At 50.6% G+C, this 13977-nt stretch overlaps 2 protein-coding genes across 7 annotated transcripts in view; both read right to left on the bottom strand.

The window, feature by feature from the left end:
- The window catches only part of LOC118229730 (A-kinase anchor protein 7-like), a 34356-nt gene that overhangs the window by 1277 nt on the left and 19102 nt on the right, over window positions 1-13977 (bottom strand). Inside the window, exons 8-9 of one of the 6 annotated variants that reach the window (XM_035422024.1) lie at window positions 10070-10105; window positions 8314-9058 (exon numbers count right to left, since the gene is read on the bottom strand). The exons of 1 other annotated variant lie outside the window; for it this stretch is intronic. In XM_035422024.1, coding sequence (XP_035277915.1) covers window positions 8877-9058; window positions 10070-10105 — 218 coding nt within the window. In that variant the 3' untranslated portion in view covers window positions 8314-8876. Of the gene's footprint in view, window positions 1-7265; window positions 7983-8313; window positions 9059-10069; window positions 10106-13977 lie in introns of those variants that run through there. 4 more of the 6 variants (XM_035422026.1, XM_035422023.1, XM_035422027.1 and 1 more) reach the window with 4 other exon arrangements.
- LOC118229732 lies at window positions 14-4609 on the bottom strand. The gene is made up of 2 exons (XM_035422029.1): window positions 3739-4609; window positions 14-3134 (listed from the first exon to the last, which is right to left on the bottom strand). Exon 2 carries the CDS (start codon window positions 1051-1053, stop codon window positions 52-54), a length of 1002 nt encoding a protein of 333 aa, XP_035277920.1. The 5' UTR covers window positions 1054-3134; window positions 3739-4609; the 3' UTR covers window positions 14-51.

The following is a 13977-nucleotide window of genomic DNA, read 5'->3' as shown; positions in this document are numbered from 1 at the left end:
GAAAACAGAAATGAAAAGTGAGTTTAAAGAGAGCAGTGTAACTGCTTATGTTTAAATGAAAAGTGAGCTTAAGAGGAGTGTAACTGCTTGTGTTTTTCCGACGTACCAGTCATGCTGATCTCTATCGTCCTTTGCGGCCGTCACATCATATAAACATTTCCTTCCTGCTGTGGGAAGAGAGAGCTGCTTCCATTTCAGTCTTTGGATAGCGGGTGACTGATCTAACCTAACATTCTGAGAACAAAGTCTCCTGCTAACTGTTAGTCTCCTGTAGAGCAGTTTGCGTTGACTCAAACAAGCAACGACAGACATGCTTTTCGTTCCTTTTTCAAGGCAACTTTCAAGGGAGCCCGAAGGGTAATTCTCGCTCTCCCCCTGTGCGGAATTCCTCAGAGCGCGGCTCTGCGCTTTCACGCCGAACGCAAAAGTCCTCCCTCCTTTTTCCAGCGCTCCATTTTCTAGACGGTCGCGGTTTCCATGGCAACAGTGCGCATCTGGCAGGCTTTGTGTGTACCTGGTCTTCGCCTGCGACTCGCTGGCCCGTAAGCGTGTTCCGCTGCCGGTTTTGCTTCGTTGGAACCGGTTGTCACGGTGCTCAATACCCCCCCCCCCAACAAGCTCTGCGCGATATCCCTTTGGGTACGGAGAAGCCCGGCCTACCCAGGACCTTTTGACCGCGAGACCAGGACCCCTGCAGAGTGGGCTCGGGCTGGCGGGGTCGACGCGCCGCCAGCCGGCCGCGGGCGACGTAGGCGAAGGCCCGGCTTCCCTGGCCGGGCGCGGTGGGGCTGCTAGGACGGTGACAGGAGCTCTGCGGGGCTGACAGGAGAGGAATTCACACCTCCTTAGCCAGTGCCGGAAAGGCCCTCGCTCACAGCCACGGGCACGCCGATCGCCGCGGCAACAATCACACCACGCAGAGCGAACTAGAGTGTGACTGGCACTGACATCCGTGGGGAGCAGGAGAGACCCGCCAAGATGAGCCCCCCCCCCCCATCCCACCCCAAGAAAACATGACAACAGGGTTACTTGTGTGAATATAAAAATCTTCATATAAAATAAAGAAAATGCATCAATATATCGCTTTTCCTTTTACGCGTGTGCTTCCCAACGGTGCTGGCAGGACCAGTCGTTTGATTTGATTAGTTTCAAACGATTTAATTTGCGCCATTACACGTAATTAGGAAGCCATGTCTTGAGGCCGGTCTTGAGTGATTGGAACGAAATTACAATCAGCTTCAGGGGGGGAAAGAACAGGTCTACAGGTCTGAATCACAAGAGTAATCACTCGAGGAACACTGCCCACTGTCCTGCCCTTCTCCTGGCACAGTGTGAGCTCACCTCTGCTAATCCTGTGGGCCGTGTGTAACTTCGGGCTGGGTATCGGTACGAGGCAGGTTTAAACAGCACAGCACTGTAGAGGTTTAGGGTCCTGAGTCTTACCCAGAGGGTTGTTGGGTTGAATTTAGCTAGAATTCCTCCAGTAAAAGGATTAAGAATCAAATGGTAGGTGTGGAAGTATAGGACATAGAAGAGCAGAAAAGGGATTTGAGAACAGCAATGTATAAACTTTATATCCCATTTAGGAGTCTTTCAGAGCCCTGAATGGATGGTCTGCTTATGTCTGTCGTAAGCCTCATTCTTGCAAACGACAGACCCGGCCATCATAAACAATGTCTGTTTTATCCTTTTCTGCATCCTACGCTTTTTCAGGAACTCAGCTCGACTTTTCCAGAATTATCTAGAAATGTCCTCTGGGAACTGTCCACTGCCATTTTAGAATGCTCTGCATCAAACAAATGTGTCAAAATCTAGACTTGCATGAAGTGAGAATCTAACTGGGGAAATAAGCGGTATGTTTTAACTGTGAATAATTTTTTGCGATAGATTAAATGTGCAAAGTAGGCTACGTTTACATGCCAGCAGATGGGTTTTCTATTTTTATTTGATTTGCATGCGCACACACAATATATTAGCAAAGGGATTTAAAAAGTAGACACTCAGCTCCTGATGACCTCATAGCTGGCCTTGTTTGAGGAGCTTATATGTGGAGTCGGAGCTCCAGCTGGTTTGATTACTCAGCATGCTGGTAGGGTCCATAAGACTTCACAGTACAGTTTTGCACACTAAGGGCCTGATTTACTAAGACCTTTTGCATGCGTAAAACCTTTTAGCTAACGCAAAACCAATAACATGGCCACTGATTGGACATGGTATTTGTTCTGCACCAATCATTGGTAGTGTTATTAGTTTTGCGTGTGCACAAAGGTTTTGCACATGCTAAAGGTTTCAGTAAATCAGGCCATAAACATTTTCAGTATTACAGGAAGCATTTACTGCCTTTGTTCTTTAAGTTTCAGAACAGAAGACTCCTCGTCCACTCCTGCAGACAGCAGCAATATAGGGTTATTCATAAAAGGTACATTTTCCATCAAGTTTCCCCAAATATACAGGGGAAGATAAACCTCTACTTTTGTAATAAATCTTTTTTTGCCATGCAAATTGACTAAGCCCAAAAAGCTGAGTCAGGTGTAGTTTGTCATCCCAGAGTGCTGTTAACTAATGCACAGCACAGCATCTTTGGGAAATGTTACAGCCGTGAAAGAAAGGAGCAGTGCAGAAAATGTATTTTTGGGTGATGTGCACCGGTGGCAGTTTGGGAATGTGTGTACAATTACAGTCTTGATTCAGTCATTTCAGAACGGTCGTTTAGAACCCTCACTTTGAACACTGTTGCATGACAGACAGGCTTTGGTTGTTTGTTCTCTGCTTGTGCCATCAAAGTCAGTTACTGTCAGGTGGTGTCATGGCTTCCCCAGAGGAGATGAATCAGAGTCAGTATAACCAAGGTGAACCAAAATCGCCCATTGTCTGTAGACTTGACAAAGCGTGTGAGATGCCAGGAAAAGGCAGTTAGCTGGACCTGGATGAGTGGTGCCACATAGAGAATAACATGTTCAGCCCTTCTATGCTCAAATGCCCTTCTCGTGGGTTATAATGCTTAATAAGGCCAGATGGTCAGGACCAAGCTCTTCAGTGACGCACAAGTGCGCAGTTCTTCCATGAGTTGAAGTCACCCAGATGTTCTAAATTTCACCTCTTCATTTGGGTTGCCATGGAAATACAGTGCATCTCTAGCAGTGGCATAAAATGAGAAAGGGAGAGAGAGAGAGAGAATTAATTTGGCTGGATGAGCCTTAATTGCACGGCATTCATACAGCATACTAAATGCGTTCAGCTCAGAATCCTCCAAAATAAGTTTTTACAAATCTCATTTGCCGCATTTGTCCTAAAATAAATTAGCAAGCTTAAGGCCTCATTTTAATTGCAATGGGCGACAGTGAGGGGAAACAGGACAAGGTCGATTTTAGCCTGGGGCGCTAGACTGCGTGTCTGCTGCGTTTCAGGCATTACTAATAAACGTTGCAAACGATGGCCTTGATACCCCTGCCTATTGTAACAGTTAAGCTGATTTGTGAGAGTAAATCGTCTTGTGAGCTCAGTAAAAGAGCCAATCGGAGGCTAGATTAGATCAAAACTTTGTTTCACTCGCTGATAATCTCCACACAAAATTCAGAAGCGGCAGTCGCGGGCAGTAGGTTTTTGTTAGCATCTTGGCCCTCGAAATGTCAAATGTCCAACTGTGGCAGCAGGTCTGCAGGCCTAATCAGTGATAAGCAGGTGTGTCAAAGACCTAATTTAATTTAGAGATAGGTCGAGTGAGATTAGCAGGCTCACCTTGAAGGCGCAGGGGTTGGACTGAGTAATCCTTGCCCGTTGCCTGGGGAACACACACACTGGGTAATTGCCGTCACTGCTCCATTTACCCGAACGCTTCTGAAATCACAGTTCCGTGACACAGAACCGCTCGCGGTTAACATGCGGTCCCTGGCATGCCTTGCGTGGTATTAACGCATGTATGACCCATGTCTCCATTGGCTGCTCCAGCTTGACAGTAAGTTTCCAATCGATGGCAGTAGTGGGGACGCTTCTGATGCACGTCGTTCCAGCTCCACTCAAGGCCTACACAGTGTTCCCTCTCCGAAAACATTTAGGCCTTGTAGCCTTAAACCTTGAGCAGAGTGTACTACCTAACTTCAAACACGACGGACAAAAGGCTTTTTAGAGGACTGCCTTATTTTCTCTTTCAGGTTCTCATGTACTAGCACACTGAAACATTCTTTGACAGTGATGTTCAACAGGTGCTTCTGTTCTGCAACCGACAGCCTGTGAAAAGCGATTTCAGATGGGATTCTTCCCATTCAACACAGCTGGATTTGGACTTCAGGTCGTGACCTTCAGCCAATTTGGACTCTCAGGTGTGCTCTTTTTCTGAAGCCATACCGCCTTCAATTTTCCTTTCAGCTCTCCCAGAGAGATAAACAGCGACAGCGCAGGCCTAGTGTCTGTCAGCCAAACAGGGAGCCGGCCATTCTAACGAGTGACAGGAAGCTAACGACACCGACTAGCCGGCAGACAGCAGTGGCGCTGCTACCTCCGCTCGGCTTGGAATGAACGGAAAGCTCTGCTCAGTTTTTCCACTGGCTTTTAAAGGCTCAGGTTGTGTTTAGTTTGGTTTTTTTTTTTTTCTCAGTGAGGGAGAAAGCCGGATGAGCGAAGCGAGACCGGGGGGGGTGACTGAACCCAAACGAGCCGAAGCAAAGGCAGAGGCGCGACCCGCTGGGCCCGGGACGAAGACCCCGCTGCTAACCGGGAAACAAGCAGCCATTGTCGGCCGGTCTGACGACGGCCGCATTCAGAACCCCAGCTCTCGCCAGCCGAGCGGTTGCCCTGACTAGGGTGAGCTCATTCCTCGCCCCTTGGTGGAGCCTGCGTAAAACAAGACACTTCACCGTCACGGAAATGTAGACATTCTAGTAAAGCCATCGTTTCCAAATTCACCGCCCTCCATTTTAGCCACGCGGGTCAACTGAGGAGACTGGAGAGATCGGGCACAGACTTTCCTTGCGATGTAAACGCACGTGACTGACAGAACTGGGACCCTTCCAAAAGGGAGCGAGCGAGCTGGAACTCCCATAAATCAGTCCCGTCCCCATTAAGGACTGTTTTTCTGGCCGTGGGTTTTTTTCCCTCCCCCCCCGTTATCCTGAGCTTGGCACACAGCGTCGTGTCACATGCAGTCAGGCTCGGGAGTTCACTGTGCCGACGAAAACACGAAAATAAACTCGCGACACGTAAGACTACGCCACTAAATCTCACGCCAGACAGCCGTCGAGCACGTTCTCGTTTCAGCCGAGCAGGGACCGCAACAACTGCCGGGAATTCAAATAAACGATGACATTTTTCCATTAGTTCCACATTTAAAGCAGCCCCCGTGCCTCGCAGAGTGATAGTGATTTAATGACGTCTTCCTGTTGGCGCTTCCTTTTTTTTTTTATGCCGTTCTGATGCGCGACATTTCAACATGAATTGATTTTAAGGATTTTTTTTTTCATTGTTGGAACCGGCAGTAATTAAGTTGCAAACTAATTGTGCTGCTGAAAACTGGCTTTGTTTTTCCAAAAGGCGGAACTGCATTTCAGACATCTTGTAAAACACAAATGATGCACCGCTCAGGCTAGTCTTGGCAATGGGCTATTTCAGGTAGTGATGTTTCATTTTTTTCTATGGTCTACACAGCCCCCAAACAGTATCTCTTTTGTAAGAGAACTGTAACTGCCCTAAGAATTTTTGGACCCTTGCGTCATCTCTTTATAGAATAAACGATATCACTGCTTTAATTATTCAAACTTACGGAGGGCTTCGGTTATAAATCTATTATGAAAGGAATGGCGCATGGGAGGGAGGGAAGGAAAAAAACAGAAAAAGGATTCAGGTCAAGGGTAGAAAAACTCAAGATAGGCCAGAACAGTGCATGAATAACAGTTCCCAGACACAAATGAATCCCAGCTACTGAAAGAAAGTGGAGAGACACGCGCACAAAGAAATGTAAGCCCTAAAGCGCTAAAAGAGCTTAACGCCGTCTGAAAATCGATAACGACCGCAGTCGCCGGTTTCCCGAGCCTTGGCGTCCCCGCCGGTCGCATTCCTGCGCGTTCTTCTCCCAAATAGAATCTCATCCGGGCTCGTGAGCGTCACACGCGTTCGCGCATGCTACGCGGAGAGCCCGAACGCGACGGACCAGCCGCACGTGGTCTCCAGAGCCGCGCGGAGAGAGGGGAGGCTGTAAAGCATTAAAGCCGCCGCAGTAAATCAGACGCCAGTTCGGAGATAAAGAAAGGAGTCCAGAGCAAAGGTCCATCCCTGCGATTTATATCCCCGCGGCACTGCTTTCCTCACCCCTGTACAGGCTCTGAACTTCACTCCCAGGATAAGAGAGGGGGAACTACACTCCAGACACACTGATGTGACCATCCATCCGTTCTCTAAGCGCTTAGTCCAGGTCAGGGTTGCGGTGGCACCGATGTAAACCCAGATCTGACCCCCACGGGAGCACATTTTTAATGAGTCCCCAGCTTAATGCAATTTGCTTTCTGTTCTTCAGAGAGTCGTACGGCAGGGTAAAAGCGCCTACTCACCGACTCGCCCCATTTATTGAATTAATTTATTTGGCTGACACCGTCGTCCAAGGCAACGTACAAAGCGTCTTCACAGGGAACAGGTGGTAGCCGCTAACAACAAAGGCTACTTTGAAGCGCGGCCCGGGCGAGGTGAACGCATCGATCCGACATGGCGGCGTCTCGCACAAAGACCGGCTGGATTTAGGCCCCGCGGAAGGCCGATCCAGTCGGCTCCAAGTGCCAGGACTTCCTGCTTCCTTTGTCAGTCTTTGGCAAAAAGGGGCCCGCCTCCCAGAGTGTGGCCTTTAAAGAGCCTGTGAGCGGCGGGACAAAAAAATAAATTTTATGTTAAGAAAAGGAAAAAAAAAAAGATAAAGAAATTTTAATGCACCGCAGTCGTGTTTCTCTGCTCGCCTCTGTGAAGATCTTTTGACAAAATGAAAGAAAAAAAAAAAAAACGACTTTGCAGGCGCGCCCCAGACGGCTTTCTTCAGACTGAAAGCCCCATGGAAACGCACTGAAAGCGGTGTTCTCATTTATTCCTGCTCCCTTGCTACCCCATTCTCCGTATCTCAGTGCTGCTACACAAAGGGTGGCCACAACTTACTTCTTATTTCTATTTTTTTTTGCGTCAACAGAAATCTCGAAGGGCGTCAATTTGTAAGACAATAAATGAAACATCAAGCGTTGCATTACATTATTAGTTCAATCATATCCTCCTGATTTTATTCTCTCCCCCCCCCCTCCCTCCCCCCACCACCACCGTTCAATGCAGATCATTACAATACACAAACACACAATCTGCACCAACTACACCTGGTTTACGTAAGTAAAAACCTCTCGTGAATCAAAAAAAGAAAATGAACCACAGCGACCACACATCGCAGTATCAAATGACACAGTGAGACAAAGCATAGTTTAAGGTTCCGGTGAACTTCTGCAAAGTAGTAAATAAATGTTTCGAATCATGTTTTCAAGTGCAAGGTTATAACACAAGATCGGTAATCATACTCATTTCATAAGGCCACCTTGGAAGTGGTAATTTGAGGATCTTACTACAAGCATGGAAAAATAGTGTACTTTTTTTTGTTTAGCCAACCAATGAGTGTCTTCTTCCCCTCCCCCCTGCATATAAAATGTAATGTCTTTTAAAAAAAACAAACAAAAAAAAAAAAAGGTGGATTCAGATGATCTTTTAAGAAGTTCCCGTGTCCACTGAATGCTCCGTTTCATTGGGCGACAGTGAGGTCTGTGCTTCTACCTCCCCCCTGGTTGGAGTGTCGACGTCGCCGCCCTGGTGGTCAGTGTCGGGCGCGGCAGGACCCTCCTCGGCCGCGGCGAGCTCCCGGCGGATTCCGTCCCGGACCGCCGGCTGAGACAAAAGCGCCCTTATCCCCTCGAGCCTCCTCGAGAGGCCCCGCGTTTGCGTTCGCAACGCTTTCCTAAAGTCCCGCTTCGCCCCTACGGGAACAAACAAACAAAAAAAAAAAGAAAGAAACAACGTCCTTCCGGTTTAGAACTCAAAACGCCATTCCTCCAACCCCCCCCCCCCCCCCCTTCGTTACACGCTAGAAACCGGACCTGCGGGACTCTCAGATATCAGCTGGCTTCATCCGCACCACCCTCTCACACACACACACACACACACACACGTAGCGTGGGCAGAAGCCAGGGTGTAAACATGTTTCCCGCCGTGCTCCGGGCTCACGGTGCTTCCCCGGCGGCGGCGAGCACGGTTAGCGCCGCGGCGCGGTCGCCGAAGCCGAACGCGGTTCGTCCTGTAGTGATTTAATTTTTTTGTGTTAGCTTCAGCGGAGATCCGGATTGTCTTTTACGCTGCGCGGCGCTGGAGGTAGATCGCCCCGCCCGCCCGCCGCGGAACGGACCGGCCGTACGGAGGCTCGACTCCGGGAGACGTTTCGAGCGTCGCCGCCGGAAACCCCCTCCGTCTCCGTCTGGGGCCCTTGGGCTGAGAAAACGGAGAAAACGGGGGGTCCTTCCACCACCTGCTGTCTGAAGTCCATTAAAGTTCGTACGTTCCCGGGGACCCATGGGAGAAAAAAAGAAACTAACTGAAACAAGGATATTGGCGATTTCAAACGGAAATGTTCGGGGCGTTAGGAGACCAGCGGGGGAAAAGCGGTACGTAGGTGGGGTCGGGACGGAGTGCTCAACGCACACCGAAGACGCGCTGGGACATGCTCCTCGATGGCCCCCGATCCGTTTCTTCCCCCCAAACGACGACTCCTCTTCCCCTTTCGAAAAACGCTCGGCGGCTCCGGTCTGGTGCTCGGTGTCCGTGGCTCTGCTCTGGGGCGGGGCCGCCACCGCCCTGCTCTGGGGCCCCCCGGCGGCTCACTTGCTGGTGGCGTTGAGGTTGGGGCCCGGCTCGGTCGGGCCCTGGTCCCCGGGCCCCCCAGGGCTCCGCTGCGTCTCCTCCATGTACTGCTGCACGGCCCGGAGGACCGCGTCCTCCACCAGCCTCTTACTCAGGCTCTGCAGCTCCTCGTCGTCAGGCTCCGCCCCCTTCTTTTCACCTACGCAAGGACACCACCACAACACACAAGGGTCACCCGCCATCGCAAGGCCGCCGTCAGCTACAATGTTTAGGAAATTAGGCTTGCAACTGCAAGGTTGCCAGTTTGATCCCCCAGATGGGGCACTGTCATTGTACCCTTGAGCAAGGTACTTAACTTGTGCTGCAGTACAAATGAACTCCATGTAAAGAATGTAAACTGTGTAAAACACCCTAGATAAAAGCACCTGCTAAATTCATCAAATGTAATGGAAAGTAAATGTCACTTGGCCTCCCAAGCGACTGCCCAATGTCAGGACACACCTACGGTAAATATACGCTCAACACTCACTAGAGCTGTTTGATCCCTATGCACTTGATTTCTGTCCAACACACATGGGACAAATCTATCTCTGAGCAGGGTGTCATTAGCTGCTAAATTCAAGCAGACTGCAACTGAAGCGTCATGCAGTGCAAAGAGACCATTGTCTTTGACTGACAAAATATTCTAAAAAGTCTTTATCAGCTCCCCATCAACCCGAAGCTAAAAGCAAAGCTCAGTCGCTCTTTGTAATGTGAAGGACAACAGGGAAATGAATACATCGGAAAAAAAACGCAAACGACATGATGGTGACAAGATGCTTAGCCTGAAGACCTTGAGCACTGAGCCTTGGGCTTTTGCTTCAGCTGTTGGAATCAAGGCCGGCGGCCTGTTTTGTTGTAGGCCTGATGTCCGTGCGGTTAGCTATGCAATGCTACCACTTTGCTAAGAGCTTGAGCCTTGGGCTTTAACTTCAGCTGTTGGAATCAGTGCCAATGGCCTGTTTTGTTGTAGGCCTGATGTCCGTGCGGTTAGCTACACAATGCTACAACTGTGCTAAGAGCATGAGCCTTGGGCTTTAGCTTCAGCTGTTGGAATCAGAGCTGGTGGTTGTTGGCTTGATGTTTGTGCGGTTAGCTACGCAATGCTACCACTGTGCCAAGAGCATGAGAAGAAACACCGCAGTTCAAACCCACAACGGGAGACACGTACTTGTCCGAGCGGCGTGAGGAGCGCCCTGAATAAGATCTGCAAGACAAACAATATCCATTTCACAACCACAGAACGCATCAACACAAATGGACAGAAAACGAAATAAAATCAGTGACTTTTTTTTTTTTCATCCAATCATATGATAAAATCAGATGTCGCGAATAAGAAACAGAGGCTGGTCGGAATTAACGTGTTCCTTATTCGCTGCTGATTTAGGTTACAGTGGTGACATCAAGCACTGCGATTAGTGAACATGCTGTGATCGGTTTGTTTATGCAGGCAGCCAGAGGTGATTTGAGGTTGACTGGCCTTTTACAGAGACACTGAATAGTTTAATTTAACGGCTAACCCCCATCCCTAGCCTCGTGATAACCAGGCAGGATGCCCGCTACTCCAAAGGCATGTCATTAACATTTCCACAAGCGGCCAATAATTAGTTCTGTTGGAAGAGCCGAAATAACAGCCTTTTGATTTATGGCATCCCGGGAACACAAAAGTCATCAGCGTGGCTTCGGGGGAAACAGAGAGAGGAAGACCAGGCGGGTTTGAAACGAGCAGCGAGAAAACGAGGACGCCAGCGTTTAAAAAAGCGCTAACGTTATCTAACGTCATCGCGTGCGAACGGAATACACTTTGCTCCTCGGACTTAATGGGACGATGCGGGTTACGCTGCGTGTTGACGTACTGGATGCTAATCGGGTGAGAAGCCGAGGCCGATGAGGAAAGCATTCGTCGCATCTGGGCGGCGGGGTGGACAGGGTGGGGACCGTGCAGCCTCGTCCTGTAGAGCGAGAATCTTGGGACGCGCCGAAGCCCGATTCGTTGCGCTGTAATAAACATATCATTCAGACGCGGAACGAAGGCTGGGTTATGTTCCACTTGCTTGTGTCAAAAACGCTAGCTGTCCGCTTACATAACCACGGGAGCTGTAAACGCTGCTCTCTGCCTGCGATCTATCTGAGGGTTGAGAGATAGCCCTGATGCCGGGGGGGGGGGGGGGGGGGGTGGGGGTGCGGAGGATAACCTGTAACCCTTTAAACCCAGGGAGGCCGACATAGGTCACGTGATCTCCGACAGGGCAGGGACCAGATGAGACCCCTAGGACAGGGGTCCAGCCGCAGAGACCGGCTCGCGTTTCACGTGGATCGGATTCAGGCGAATCCCTTATTCATTTAGCCGCTTTCCTCGGCGCACCGGTGCTTCCTGAGAGGAAATGACCCGGCCGTTAGCAAAATCCTGTGGGCCCCTCCCTAATTTCAGGGTTAGCCGAGGTAAGGAAGGCGCGGGACATTTTCGGTGCCCTTTCACGTACCGGACGGCTCCCAAACAGTGAAAATCATTTCTGCAGTTATTATCTCGACCGATCTCAACCCGACGCAGTTCCATGGGGGATAAAATACGAAGCTGCATAATTAATCAGCGGAAAGGCCTTGGGAAGGGGCTCTGAAAAACACACATTCCATGCGTTCACGGGTAGACTGCGGCTGTGGGTTTTTAAACATTTACATAACATCGCATTGACTTTCTGTGCCATTCTCCCATGCCCATGACGGAAATCCCTTTACAGCGAATCCATAGGCCCGAGGTTTGAATGCGTTCTGATTTTGAAAGTGATGATTTTTTTATGCATTCTGCAGTGAACACGCAGTGAGGTGCCGGAGATGAATTCCACTGGATTTTGCCCACGTGCCAAAGACGACCTCGGCCAATGCTGACGATTACACTTCTTCACTTACGTTTAGCACACCGTGTACTGTATATACTACTTTTGATTTATGAAAAGCGTTTCAGAAATAAAATGTATTATTATTATTATTATAATTATTATTATTATTATTATTATTATTATTATTATTATTATTAATAGTAGCAGTAGTAGTAGAGGTAGTAGCAGCAGTAGTAGCACTAGTAGTAATAGTAGCAGTAGTAGGGCGAGGAGTTGTATCAATATGAATGGGTTTTTCCCTCCGAATGAAAACTAAGTTCTTAATATACAATGAAAATAAGAGCAAAAAGTCTTATTAAACAAGGAGCGAAAATAATGTGTGTATCTGACGGCACCAGCCAGCGTGGCACGTGTGTGTCAGCACAGCCAGCGAGGTGTACTAAAGGTCACGTCTCCAGGGCAACAGCTACGCGGCCCAGGGGGCCTCCCCGACAACGGCCGCACTTCGCCGGACACCGACCCCCGCCGCCCTCGGCTACGCGGCGCCCCGCCGCGGCCCAGCATGCACCGCGCGGCGGTCCATGGGGAGCATGGGCACCGGCGCTGTGTCCGCACATCGTTTACAGAACTGGTCATCTGCGGTGCACGTGTGAGCGCAGAGCCAGAGCAGGGAGGAAGAAAGAAAGAGGGGATGAAATGATCATTAAAAATGCATGCAGGATCAATGATGTGAACGAAAGAGGTAGAGATGAGACCACACTCCTTACAGTGTGTGGGAGCACGTGTTCAACATTCAGCTGTAACCCCCCCCCCCCAACTCCCGCCGCAGCACAGCCAGATTTACCCCCCCACCCCACCACTGAGTCTTTGGAAATCTCAGTGCCATTATTTGGCACTGTGGGAGGCATCTGATCCCAGTGGAACAACAGACAGGCCCCTGAATTTGAAAACAGTGCTGCTGTTTCACACAGCAAGGCCAATGTCCCCCCTGTGGACTGAATTCTCACACACACACACACACACACACACACACACGCACATACACACACACACACACACACACACACACACACACAAAATCAAACCCTCTCAATCAAACTCTCTCTCCCTTTTTCTCTATTTTTTTCTCTCTCATTCTCTCTCTCTCTCTCCCTCTTTCTCTCTCTCGCTCCCTCTCCCTCCCTCACACCAGGAAGAACTGGGGCACACATGATGGGCTCTCTGACTGCAGCCTAGCCCCACAGGCAAGAAAGCACAGCTCTGGATCTCTCCCTCCCCCTTCTCTTTCTCTTTCTCTCTCTCCCTCTCACTCTCCCCCCCTTTCTCTCTCTCTGTCTTTCTCTCTCTCACAGACAGATTTGCAGTGGGAACATTTCCGCTCGGTTCCTTTTTGCCCCAGAACTCCTCTCCTCCTCTCAGGACCCACTTCAGCGTGCTCCCGCTGCACACAGAGAGACTGTGCTGCAATGCCCATTGTGAGGAGGGCACTTACCTCACAGGGGCTCTCCGAGCAGACAGACACACTTTACCACACAGCTCACAAAAAGTCCCCCCGCTTCTGCACGCGGGGGTAAACCAAGCGCGCTCTCACTGGCGCTTCCTGGCATTTTTACGGCTAATTTAGCAATTTTGCAGTCAACCTGCGCGGTAAAAGACAAAGCGCTATTCGATTAGCACGCCGCCTCTCTCTATCTCTCTTACTGTGCAAACGCACACACACCCCGGACGCACACACATGCAAACACGCGCTCACACACACACACACACACGCACAAAGCTGCCCTCGTCCTCCGGGCTCCGGCAGGGAGCCGGCCCGGGTCGCCGGAGTCTCGGCGGGTCCCCAGAACTCTCGGCGGCGGCCGGGCTGGTCCCCCCCCGGCTCGGCGCGCGCCGCGCGGCTCACTTACTGATCTTCTCCTCCGCTCGGGAAAAGGGAAAGCAGCACAGCTGGCCCATGACGGCGCGCGGGGAACAGCCCGCTCTCCTCCGCGTGCCTCCCCTCTCTCTCTCTCTCCCCCTCTCCTTCTCTCTCTCTCTCTCCCCCTCTCTCCCCTTCCCTTCCCTTCCCCCGGTGGAGACGGGCGGCGTGCCGTGGTATCCAGGAGCGGCGGCGGCGGCGCTGGCGGTAACGGCGGCTCCGCGCTGCCTGAGAGGGAGCGAGTGGCTGGCCGCTGCACTCGGTCTGCTGTGACAGAGGGGAGGGGAGGGGAGGGGGGAGAGCGTGTGCCTGCGCGCGCGCACG

Source organism: Anguilla anguilla, chromosome 6 (genome assembly GCF_013347855.1).
Source record: "Anguilla anguilla isolate fAngAng1 chromosome 6, fAngAng1.pri, whole genome shotgun sequence".
NCBI classification, from domain to species: domain Eukaryota; kingdom Metazoa; phylum Chordata; class Actinopteri; order Anguilliformes; family Anguillidae; genus Anguilla; species Anguilla anguilla.
The sequence above is the reverse complement of the archived record's forward strand: the minus strand, read 5'-3'. Positions and strand labels throughout refer to the sequence as shown.